At 42.2% G+C, this 12,920-nt stretch overlaps 2 protein-coding genes across 4 annotated transcripts in view; one reads left to right on the top strand and one right to left on the bottom strand.

The window, feature by feature from the left end:
• Nucleotides 1-5,778: 5,778 nt before the first annotated feature.
• Nucleotides 5,779-7,560, bottom strand: LOC122207749 (tigger transposable element-derived protein 1-like). Its single transcript, XM_042917919.1, has one exon. It carries the CDS (start codon nucleotides 7,558-7,560, stop codon nucleotides 5,779-5,781), a length of 1,782 nt encoding a protein of 593 aa, XP_042773853.1.
• Nucleotides 7,561-8,077: 517 nt separating this feature from the next.
• Nucleotides 8,078-12,920, top strand: part of CFDP1 (craniofacial development protein 1) — a 119,429-nt gene continuing 114,586 nt past the window's right edge. For all 3 annotated transcript variants that reach the window (XM_042918162.1, XM_042918161.1, XM_042918160.1), the window contains exon 1: nucleotides 8,078-8,242. In XM_042918162.1, the coding sequence (XP_042774096.1) occupies nucleotides 8,179-8,242 (64 nt within the window). In that variant the 5' untranslated portion in view covers nucleotides 8,078-8,178. The remainder of the gene's footprint in view (nucleotides 8,243-12,920) is intronic.

Here is a 12,920-nt window from a genome sequence, read left to right as displayed (position 1 = left end):
CCTCTCCCTCCTCCCTCTCCTCCCTGCTCTCTCAAGATAAACTCTAAAAAAAAAGAAAAAGTGGGGACATTATATCCTTTATTGTAGAAAATTATTTTAATCATCTCTCTTGAAATATACCTCTTATTAGAATTCTCCCCTAAAACATTTTGGATAGAATTTCACAAGTTAAACACGTGGGCCTATGGTTGGTAGGCCCCTCTTCCTGAATACTAATTTTTGAACATACTGATAGATGATTTAAATATTTGGTTATTTTTCTTTTAGAGCCAAGACACAAAAGTTAGTGCATTTTGAAAGGTGTTTTTGTTCCCATCTTTGTTTGTTTGTTTGTTTGTTTGCCATATTTTGATGATCTGCTTTTTTAAAACTTCAAATATAAACTATATCTTTAAATTACTGAATATTTCATCCATCCCCATATGTGAACATTCTACTGTGAATAAATTTCTATAGACCTTTATATAGATTGAGCTTTGTAGCTTGAGATGTTTTTAAGGAAAAACTATTTGGATGATAAAGAATGTCTGTTCTTTTTTGGATTTTTTTTTTTAATTTCTTGTCTCAAATACACAATTATTTGGGGGTGGTCACTCATGGAAAAATACTGGCATTTGTGCTGAACATTTTATTTTACCATATATAGGTTTGTAGAATTTTTGCCAACAACTGGCTTTCTTAGAGGCTGTGCAAACACCCCTTCCCAGCTAGATATCCACTTTTTTTTTTTTTTATAGTATTTTTTATGCAGGGGAAGGAGGCAGCTCCCAGTCATAAAAGCTGGATTCTTTAATACGGGGGCTTGGCCGGGGTGGGGGAGGCATTTCACGAAAACTTAAGTCCATGTGCAAATCGCAATGAATATTCCACAAGAAGGATGTCTCTTTGTGCTCTTAACTCATTTTTAAATTTTGCAGCAAAACGTTTACTGGAAATGTCTAAACCAGTGAGAAAAAGTTGATGCAAATCATTAAGCCATTCCTTATGTTTTCTAATTTTTTTTTAATGTTTTATTTATTTCTGAGAGAGAGAGAGAGAAAGACAGAGCGTGAGTGGGGGAGGGACAGAGAGAGAGGGAGACAGAATCTGAAGCAGGCTCCAGGCTCCGAGCTGTCAGTACAGAGCCTGATTTGGGGCTCGAACTCCCAAACTGTGAGATCATGACCTGAGCTGAAGGCAGCTGCTTAACCGACTGAGCCATCCAGGCACCCCATGTTTTTTAAATTTGGAATTGTATGTTGGCTTTCGGTTTCAGTGTCCTTTCTGACTGCTCTGGTGTGTATTAAGTTCTTACTACAACTGCAGTGCATATCGACCTTCCCTAAGAAACCGTTTCCTGGGAGGTGAGGCTGGTCGCCATCAGCCAGCCCCAGGCAGGAAGTGTGGTGTGTATGCATTTCTGTTTCGTGCATTAGTTAGGCTGGTTGTCACTAAAATCAGCTTAGCTTTTGTATTAGATTATTTCACCAACTGCTGCAGTCCAAATGATCAAATCTTTGTACAATAGAAAATTATTTAAATTTTATTTTTCTACTGACATTTCTAATTCTGGTATAAATGTTTATCAATAAAGAATTTCAGTTCTGTGAACTGGGACTATTATTTCTATATTCAGTGGCCAATGAACTGAATCTTGCAGTAACGTCTGACTTAAATTTAGGGAGTTTTAAATAACTTACTACTTAAGATATGTTTGGCTGTATTCCTTTTACGTTCAACGTCTTACTAATTTATGGTAAAATTCTTGTTCAAAGGTGTGATTAAACTGTACTTACTATGTAATCTTGAGTCCTCTTAACTGCACTTTGTGGGCTAGATCTTATCAACTGGAGCTTTTTGTATGAAACCACACTGGCATGGGCAAAAGCTGATAAGATGTATGAAAAAGAAATATTTCAACAGTAAATTCTCGTGACGAGAGGCTCCCAACATTGGTTTAGTACTCTTCATTGACATTGTCTTTTTCTGTTCTGCCATTTTCAGCAAATTGGATCGGCCTCTTTGAGTAGCTTACATCATGGGCACAAGGTGACCACTGTAGTTCCTGGCATTGTAGACAGACAATGTCTGGCAGTAGACTGCCCATCCACCATGTCTCTGTAGTTTTTATTGAAGCATAATATACGGTAAAGTGCACAAATCTCAAATGTGTAGCTTGATGAACGTGTATGTGTTCACACATTTATGCTGAATACCACTCAGATCAAGGTACAGAACAATATTTAGCACCCCAGGATAACTCTACATGCAGAGTTTGGCCAGAAGCCCCCAAGACTGTATGTATCCAGGACCTAAGAGGAGGAGCTTGTCTTCAGTTTTCAAAAGGTGATAACCCAAGATTGGACAATGGAAAGAGACTGTAGAAGAGGAGGGGCTGAAGGTGCTGAGTATGGGGGCACCTGGTTGAGCATCTGACTTCGGCTCATGTCTTGATCTCACAGCTCACGGGTTTGAGCCCCACGTCAGGCTCTGTGCTGACAGCTCAGAGCCTGGAGCCTGCTTCGGATTCTGTGTCTCCCTCTCTCTCTGCCCCTCCCCTGCTCACACTCTGTCTCTCTCTCAAAAATAAAAAAATAAAGGTGCTGAGTATGGTAGAGAGGACCCCATAAACTCTTGCTAAGACAACACAGTAATAATGAACCAGGAATCTTCTAGGGAGTTTGTACTCTGGCCAACTGGAGAGCCCTGTCTAAAGGGGCCAACCATTACTTAGTCCCTTACTTTATGGGATTTTGAGCCCAGTATGTCCAGATTTTCCAGTTTTTCAGGGGAAGTTGGAAATCTAGGTTGACATCTCAATTTTTAAGTGCTTGCAACAAACTTGAATTCACATAAAATGCTTTTCAGGTCAAACGATGCATGCCTTTGAGCTGGATTTGGGCTCTGTTAAACTATTTGAAATAATGGAAAGTAGCTCCTACCCTGATTATCCTTAAAGTGGCTGGAAACTGTGAATTTGAACAAATGCATGGAGTGACAGTGAGCTGCAAAGAGACTGGGAGAAATGAGATGATGCTGGGGGAGAGTGTGTTGGAGAATTCTAACGCATCCTTTTCCCCAGGGGCAAAAGGCTACATCCCAGTTTGTCACTGCAGGGTCCATTTACAGTGTCCAAGGAAAGAGGCTGGCATGGTAAACTCCCAAATCCTGGGTCCTAATTTCACATCTACTTTTCTCTTATCCTCCCATAAGGACGATCTACCTAAAGCACAGACCCGAATGTAAGAACTAACACTATAAAGCTCAGAAGAAAACGAGAGTATGTTTTGTGATCTTGAGTTAGGCAAAGCCTTCTTAGATAGAACCCCAAAAGCACAAGGGACCAGAGAAAAATAAATTGGACTTGGTCAAAATTTAAAAATGTTATGCTTCAAAGGCTGCCATCAAGGGTGTAGAAAGACACGCCACAGAATAGAAGGAATTATTCAAGTCCTATGGTTTATAAGAGACGGCTATTTAGAATATATAAAGAACTCTTAAAACTCAATAATAAAAAGACAAATGATGGGGCACCTGGGTGGCTCAGTGGGCTAAGTGTCCGACTTCGGCTCAGGTCATGATCTCGTGGTTCGTGGGTTCAAGCCCCGCGTCTGGCTCTGTGCTGACGGCTCGGAGCCGGGAGCCTGCTTCGGATTCTGTGTCTCCCTCTGTCTGCCCCTCCCCTCCCCTGCTCGTGCTCTGTCTCTCTCTGTCAACAATAAATAAATGTTAAAAAAATAAATAAAAAGACAAATGACCTGGTTTTAAAATGGGCAAAAGATCTGAATAGACATTCTCTGAAGAACATATATCATGGCCAATAAAGACATGAAAAGATGTTTAATATCAGTCATCAGGGAAGTACAAATAAAAACTACAATGAAATGCCACTTCACACCCACTAGGATGGCTTTAATAAAAAAGACAAGGGGTTTGGCAAGGTGTGCAGAAACTGGAACCTTCAGGCATTGTTGCTGAGGTTATAAAATGGCACAGCTGCTTTGGGAAGCAATCTGGCGGTTCCCCGAAAGGTAAAGCATATGATTTCTATATGATCAAGCAATTCCACAGGTACATCCCAAAGAGAAATTACCTCCGAAGATGTGTTAAGTGAAAGGAGACAGTTACAAAAGACCACATGTTGTATAATACCATTTACATGAAAAGTCCAGAATAGGCAAGTTTATAGAGACAGATTAGCCTGAGGCTGGGGATTGGGGAGAAATGGGTCAGAGGCTCATTTTTTTATGTGATGGCTGCACAAGTCTGAATTTACCAGAACTATTGAGTTGTGCACTTTAAAGTTTATTTATTTAGGCAATCTCTACACCCAACATGGGGCTTGACCTCACAACCCCAAGATCAAGAGCCACATGCTCTACCAACTGAGCCAGCCAGGCACCCCTGAACTGTGTACTTTAGATGGGTACATTTTATGGTCTGTGAATTATGTTTCAATTAACTGTTTTTATTTATTTATTTGTAATGTTTTATTTTATTTTTGAGAGCGAGTGAGAGAGAGAGAGAGAGAGCGCGCGCGCACAAGTGTGGGAGGGGCAGGGAGAGGGGGAAACACAGAATCTGAAGCAGGCTAGGCTCTGAGATGTCAGCACAGAGCCCGATGCAGGGCTGGAACCCATGAACCACGGGATCATGACCTGAGCTGAAGTTGGACACTTAACTGACTGAGGCACCCAGGTGTCCCCAATTAGGCTGTTTTTAAAAGTTTGCTGCTATAGTGCCACCACAGTGCCCCTTTTTAACATTTATTTTATTTATTTTTTTTTTTATTTTCAAGCTAGTTAACGTACAGTGTGGTCTTGGCTTCAGGAGTAGAACCCAGTGAGTGATTCATCTCTTAGATATGACACCCAGAGCTCATCCCGAAAAGTGCCCTCCTTAATGCCTGTCACCCATTCACCATAATGTCCTTTTAATCACAGGTGTGTTCATCTATTTCTTAGATTAACTCTAGGACTGGGTGACTCAAACCCAGACTAGTATAGAGTAACAATGAAGAGCAATTTTCATCTGAGAAAAACCCTAAACCTGAACAAAAGGATGTTAATTGTTGCTGTCTCCTGTGTATTTGTTTCTGATTACTGCTTCCCATAATTGGATTCTAATTAAGAAATATTTTTAATCTGATAAAATGATAGAGACCATAGGTGGCCATACTTCCATGTGGATTAACTTGAAGGATGCATGTGGGTGTTGTCTGAATTCTAGGATTCTGTTGATTCTCGTTCACAGTAGTTATGTTTATAAAGTCATCGTGCACATTCAGTTAGCAGTACAGGGTTGGGTTCCTGTTAGTCTCCGGTCACAATCTTTTTTGTCAACTGATCAATACATAATCTTGTTTCATGTGTGTTTCTGTTCAAGAACACCTTATTTAATACATCTTTCTTACAATAATTATGTGCAGTGTTTTTATATAATAAAACACGGTTTCAATTACAGCATTTTTGTATAACATCCTCTACAATACTGAGATTGTATTACTTAACTCTTTTCCTCAGTCAGACACACACATGCAGTAATCATATGTAGTACATGTAGCAAACACACAGTATAACATACAACAATATTCACATAAACACAGAGTACGCCAACACATACTGTATATTTCACAGTAATGCAAATAGAGTCTGGAAAACGTTAGAGATTTCATTAAAACATTAACTAAAATCTTACTGTTGATGGAACTGCAGGATGTGTGATGCTACAGCACACAGTGTGGTTAAACCTCTTGACCTTGGCTTGCCCCACGATAACCACGGGTGAGGTAGGTGGAGTTTATTCTGCAGAAGAGGAAGAGGGAAGCATGTCAACATTTGGCAGTTCAACCTCAGGAGTTTGCCTCTCGTGACTTGTTGACGGAGTCGGCAATTTTCCCTCCCAAACTGGCTCGAAAAGTTGGGTCAGCCTTGTCTGCTTAGCTTTTTGCCTCAAATCTTTAAGCATCTCGGCATAAGGGGCAAATGCTGTGGAAGTGAGGCGCTTAAATTTGAGGCTGCGATCAAGCATAGGGTCACACTCTATCATGTCATTGAAAATCCTTTCCAAGGCAGAATTCCATTCTGATATTTTGGCCGCTGTAAGAGGGTCAATTCTTGAAGTCCTAGGCTGACTCTCATTGCCGTCCTCATCACTGCCGACCCCAATGCCTTGTTTTGCCATCTCGTCCAGGTCTTCGTTGGTGGGTTCTACTGCCTTCTCTGCCAAAATTTCCTCCACATCTTCCTCCTTCATGTCGTCAAAGCCTTCTCCACTTATTTGCCGTGCGATATGCATTATGTTTTCGACACTGTTCTTTATGCTTTCTGCAACACCTTCAAAGCCTTCGAAATTTTGCACACAGTCTGGCCAAACATTTTTCCAACAGGTATTGATAGTAGCTTGTTTGATGCTGCCCCAGGCTGTCCCAACATAATCGATAACGTTACGTATGGTAACTGACTTCCAATAGTCCATCATGGTAGTTTCCTTGTTGGATTCGAGAGCCTGGAAACCCTTGCTATAAAGCTCCCTGGTATAGTGTGCCTTGAAAGCTTTTATTATACCCTGATCCAGGGGTTGGATGAGAGATGTAGTGTTTGGGGGCATGAAAAGAACTTCTACGTTGGGGTGGGCATTTTTGAGTTCTTCACAGCAATGGACTGGGGCGTTATCCAAAATTAATAAAACCTTGAAGGCAAGGTTTCTGCCCTGGAGATAGCATTCAACTTCTGGTACGAAGCAGTTGTGGAACCAGCTGGATGTCATCCACGCTTTTTTGTTCCATCTCCAATGGACAGGCATATGGTTGACGCTTTTCCCTTTAAGTGCTTGTGGATTCTGGGCTCTGTATACCATTAGAGGTTTGCACTTGAAGTCGCCCTTGGCATTAGTGCACAACAGCAAGGTTGCATAGTCTTGGAATGATTTAAAGCCAGGGGCTTTGCAGGCCATTTGTGTTATATAGGTTCTTTTGCCAACGTCCTTGTAAAATAAGCCAGTCTCATCAGCGTTGAAAACCTGCTCTTCCACGTATCCTTTGTCCTGTATAACACTCAGTAAATGTTTTTTAAATTCTTCTGCAGCCTCCCGATCTGCAGAACTTGCCTCACCTGCAAGTTTAACATTGTTCACACCATATCGCCTTTTGAAACGTGCAAGCCAGCCAGCGCTGGCGGAGAAAGGTTTAACGTTTTTCTGGCCTTGGGTTACATGACCGTAAATTTCTTTGGCTTTCAGCCTCACGACAATGCTGTCCACCACGCCTTTTTTATCGGTTGTCATCTCATGAATCCACAAATTTAGCCGCTTTTCCATCTTTTCCATAGCTTCCTCACGCACTATAGACGTTACTTTAGCACTTTCCGGAGCAGCCTCACGTACAGATCGGCGAATTTCCTTTTCCTTTTTCTTGATGTACCGGATTGTTGATTCATTAACATTGAACTCACGGCCAACAGCACTACAACTCATGCCTGAACGCAGCTTATCTAGCACACGTATTTTCTCCATAAGGCACATGACAGCCTTCTTGCGCTTAGGAGCACTAGGCACCACTTCACCACTACGCTTGGGGGTCATTTTTAACAGCAAAATCACCAACAAAAAGCACGGAAACGCAAAAAACGTGGCACCAAATAGACTGCAAATAGGACAATTATTTACAGCATGAGAGATGAAGCAAGAAAGCCCATTGTCTGCCTTGCTCAACCTCTGCTAGTACACCGCACCGCTGGTTGACTCCAGCTTTTCATCCTCTGCGCATGTCCGCGAATAACCCCAGAAAGCACCGCGAATATTGATTTTGGGGGTACAGTAAGTTTAAGCAAGTAAGCGATTCGAAAATACCAAGCTGTAAATAACGAACGTCAACTGTATTCCCACAGACATATAATTTTGTTTAAGCACATTTATTAAATCAAAGCGTCCTGACAGCGCTGGAGACTACAAGTTCCATCAGGCACCGCTTCCACGCGGAGCCTGTGCTCCGTCAACCACTACAGCAGCGCCAGGCGCTAGGCATTGGCCCGGAAGTGTCGCGTTTGGAATACGTAGCCCTTTTTGCGCACGCGCACACGTTGTGGGGGCCGCCCCAGCCGCCGGCTCCCCCACCGCAGCTCTATGGTCTCTCCCTAGAGCTTTGCCGTTGGGGGCAGCTGCTGCGGTCCTGTGGCTTCGTCCGCCCGGTGCAGCAGCAACATGGAGGAATTCGATTCCGAAGACTTCTCCACCTCAGAGGAGGACGAAGACTACGTGCCGTCGGGTGAGCGTTTGGGCCGCAGGCGAGAGGAGGCTTGCCCCGCCCCGCGCTTCACGTGAGGCGTGTTTGGTCCGGCGTGCGTGGCCCGGGGCCCCCGGTGGCGCCGGTCTCGAGCGTCCCCACCGCGCGAGCCCCGCATCCTCGCCCGCGTGCTTTCTGCGCGCGGTGGTGCGGGTCCGAGACGCGTGCACGTGGGCGTCTCGCACTGCCACTGCCCGCGGCCTGGCTCGAGCCTCCGCCCCTTCCCGGAGCGCGGGAACCGGCACGTGAGCACCACCCTGATCTGGGGACGCTGGCGGTGGCTGTCGGTACCCGCACCGCGCTGGTACTGAACTCCCGTGAAAGGCAGTGTGAGCGTAGGATGTTGTCGTCAGACTTTTCGTCCCGAGGGTCTTGCCAGCCGGCACCGCATCCAAGATAAATCTGTCTACTCTCTGCCCTCGCATGGGATCTAGTTATTAGGAAGTTCACGTATGATGCATTTTGTCCTTTTGCGACGTATACCTGTTACTCTCTTTTCAGCTCCCCCCCCTCCCCCCGCCTTCCTCTTTTTGGCGTAGGTTTGTCAAACTTAAAGGGGTCATTCGAACCTACCCCTTCCCCATCCTGCGCCTTCCCTCAGACTGTCCCATCTCATGGAAAGGATCTACCCACACAGTCGCTCCGATCAAACAAAACCCTTAGGACTCATCCATCCTTACTTTCTCTCCTGGTTCAAGCAGTCAATAAGTGCTGTTGTGTCTACGTGGAAAATCGTTTTTCTGACCGCTTCCTCGCCAATCTCACTCACTGCCACCGAACTGCCGTTCTTCGCTAGGATTAAGGCATAGCTTCCCAACTGGTTTGCCCCATTCCGTTTCCATTCTTGTCCACCAACATTGGTCTTGTGATGGCCAGAGAGGTTATCTGAAAGCTAGTTTTCGTTTTAATGAAAGTTGTGCATCCACATAAACATAGTCCAATATTTCTAAAAGGCCTGTCTAGAAAACTAACGGTTGCCATCACCCCTTCATCCCGCTTCATTCCCCCGCGGAAGAAACTGCTTTCCAGTTTTTAATTTGGTATTTTCATTGTGTGCGGGCTTCACCCAGGCGCGGTAGGTCTTATTTTAATACCCTCTTACTTCTTCCCCCTCATTCCCAACACACACCCTTCCACCATCAGGCCCTCCCCAACTCCCCAGCCTGCCGTTGTTACCATGTCTAATTTTGGTTAGATCAGTATTCCATGTTTACATTTTTGTACTGACTGTGAACAACCCCAGGTTCAGCTCTGAACCAGGTGATAGATCCTGTGATTGCTTTTCCTACACTACTTGCTTTCTGTGGAGTTAATAATTGCCATTTTGCTGTTGCTTAGGTGTCTATGTCCTTCCTATTAATTTGACCCTAAATTTTCAGAATTGTATAAAAATCATCTCTCAAGGTAATTTGATTCATTAAATAATCTTTTACTTTCATCTTGAGGTCCTGTCTTTGCCTTCTGACTTCCGCCTTGCCTTGGTTTTACCACTTTAAACCTAGTATCCTTGTCACCATCACCCCTCTGGGTGTTCCATTCATCTATCTCCCGTTTCTGTTGGATTCCGTTTCTTGGGTCCTGTGTTGTCTTTTTTTCCTTAGCATGTTCCACCGAAATGAGAATAAATCCTCAACTACTTGAGCACGGATGATGCATAGTAGACATTCAAGGTATGAAAACAGTATTTCTAAAAATAATGATGTTACCCTAAGGCCTAATTGGTGCTTGTTTGGTATAGAATTCTGTTTTATAATAATAATTCTAGGATTTATAATGATAGCTTTCCATTAGAATGTTAAAGGAGCTGCTTTATTGCTTTCTAACTTCCAGCGTTTCTATTAAGAAGTTTGTTTTGCTGATTTCTGCTCATGTATGTAAGATCTCTTTATCTCTAGAAGCTGATAGAACCTTGTCTTTGTTCCTGATTTTTCTGATATTTCACAGCGCTATAACTTGGTAGGAGTCTGTTTTCATCGATTGTGTTTGGCCTCTGGAACTTTTGGGGGGAGGTATTCTCCTTTCTTCATTTTCTGTCATTTTTTGGAAAACTCATTATTCAGATGTTGAATCCTATGTTAGATCTTCTGTACTGGCCCTCTAATTTTTATCCCTTGACTTATTTTCTAACCCTTGACTTTTTTCCACTTCATGGGAAATTCTCAGTATCTTCAACTCCTGTATTTTTTCCTTTCATATTTTTACATTTGAATAACTTTTTTGTTCCTCGAATAGTCCTTTTTTTTTTTTTTAATTTTTTTTTTTTTAACGTTTATTTATTTTTGAGACAGAGGGAGACAGAGCATGAACGGGGGAGGGTCACAGAGAGAGGGAGACACAGAATCTGAAACAGGCTCCAGGCTCTGAGCTGTCAGCACAGAGCCCGACGCGGGGCTCGAACCCACCGACCGCGAGATCGTGACCTGAGCCGAAGTCGGACGCTTAACCGACCAAGCCACCCAGGCGCCCCTCGAATAGTCCTTTTTTATAGCATCATGTTCTCGTTTCATAGTGCTGAATCTTAGTGCTCTGTGGATATTAAAACTAATTTAAAATTTTTAATGTTTAACTTACATACAGTAAAATTTACTGTTTTCAATGTACTGACTGTTCTATCAGTTTTGATAAATGCTTAGAGTTGTGTGACCATCACCAGAATTACCAGTTCCAAGGCCACCCTCACCCTTTCCTCTCCAAATAAAAGAGATTATGAGGGACACCTAGGTAGCTCAGTTGGTTAAGCGTCTGCCTCTTGATTTCTTCTCAGGTCATGATTTCACAGTTCATGGGATCTAGCCCCATGTTGGGCTCTGCACTGACAGCGTGGCGCCTGCTTGGGATTCTTCCTCTGTTTTTCTCTCTGCCTCTTCACCCACTCACGTGTGTACTTGTGTTCTCACTCTCTCAAAATAAATAAATTAAAGAGAGATCATGATGTCTGTATATAGAAGCCATTTTAGTTTTTCTTTTACAATAGGTATGCCTTTTGTTTCTTTTGCTTGCCCTTTTGCTCTTGATAAGACTTCAAGCATGATGTTGAGTAGGAGCGGTGAGAGTGGACGTCCTTGTTCCCATTTTAAGAGGAAATTATCAATGTTTCACTAGTATGTTAGCCATACGTTACACATGCCTTGTGTGTGTGCTTTAAGCACTTTACAGGGACTAACTCCTTACTAGCTCAATCACATAACACTAATGAATATGTGCTGTTCTCCACGTTTTACAGACGAAGGAGTTGAAGCACAGAGAATTAAGCAACTTGCCCAAAGTTGTTCAGCTACAGAGTAGCTGAGGTAAGATTTGAACCCTTGCAGTCTGCATATACTGCTCCTTACAGATGCATTTTATCAGGTTAAAGAAGTTGCCTTTACTCCTAATTTGCTGAGAAGTGAATTTTGTCATATCCTTTTCCTCTGTTGAAAAGATTATGTGTGATTTTTCTTTCTGTTAATATGGTGAGTTAGTGATTGATTTTTGAATTTTGAGCAGCCTTTTATTTCTGGGATAAAACTCACTTGGTCATGATGTACAATTCTTTTTATGCATTGCTGAATTTTATTTGCTTATATTTGTTGAGAATTTTTGCATTTGTTTATGAGGGATGTTGGTCTGTAGTTTTCTTGTAATTTCCTTGTCTTGTTTTAGTAGCAGGTATTGCTAGCCTCAGAATGTGACGAAACATTTCTCTAAGGTGATTTTTATTCACCCTATATGTTTGCTTTTGACTTTACTAGAAGATTTTCAGTGATTCATAGTTGTTCGACTCAGATTTAAGCATGGGGGACTGAAAAGGTGACGGGGAGCTCTGTCTTTGGACAAGATGTATTCATTTTGTTCTTCATTATCTACAAGGATGTTATTTGCTTCTTACCCTTTTTTTCTTTTTTGTCATAGTAACTGCATGGGATTTGATCTTTTTGTGTGTATATATAATTTAAAATTTGCTTATCTCTTATCAGTGAGATTGAGCATCTTTTTACATATGTAAGATCCAGAACCATGTTTTTCTCCTTATCTGTCTGCAACATTTACCCATTTTTATGATGAAAAATAACCTTATATTACTATAAAAGCAGGACATGAGCTTTGTAAAAAAAGTTAGAAAATTCAGGCAGTTAAGCATAAAAAAATAGAATCATTACATTCCCACCACCCAGAGATTATCAGTATTAATCCTTTAGTGAACGCTGGTCTTTTTCTACACTCAGGTGTAGATATTTGTATTTTAACCCCAACCTGAAATCATACTTTTTCATGTTACTTTGTTATGTGCCCTTTTCAGTGAACAGTCTCTCCCTGTCCATTCCAGTAAACATTTGACACATCTTCACATACAGACTTTACTCAAATTTTCCCATTTGACCCAGAGTAGACTGTAGCTTGTTTATTCAAATCAGTTAGGTTCAGCGCTACCCAAATCACCTAGTTGTCCCATCTTTTAAATTTGTTTTAATCTAGCATGCTCTGTAATGACATTGATTTGCTTAAGAGATCAAGCAGTGCGTCCTGCAGAATGTCTGTCCTGCAGAATGTCTTCTAGATTTGTTTGGTTGCTCCCTCCTGGTCTTTTAGGTTGTTCCTTTGTCCTTTGAATTTTCTGGAATTCTGAAATTCTGAAATTTCTGCAAGTTAGATCTAAATGCTGGGTGGGTTCAAATGAAGT

Source organism: Panthera leo, chromosome E2, assembly GCF_018350215.1.
Source record: "Panthera leo isolate Ple1 chromosome E2, P.leo_Ple1_pat1.1, whole genome shotgun sequence".
NCBI classification, from domain to species: Eukaryota; Metazoa; Chordata; class Mammalia; order Carnivora; family Felidae; genus Panthera; species Panthera leo.
This window is presented reverse-complemented; position numbering and strand designations above follow the sequence as displayed.

What these genes read in the sequence shown, in the direction of transcription:
- LOC122207749 (XM_042917919.1), bottom strand. Translation starts at nt 7,560, where the DNA reads ATGACCCCCAAGCGTAGTGGTGAAGTGGTGCCTAGTGCTCCTAAGCGC.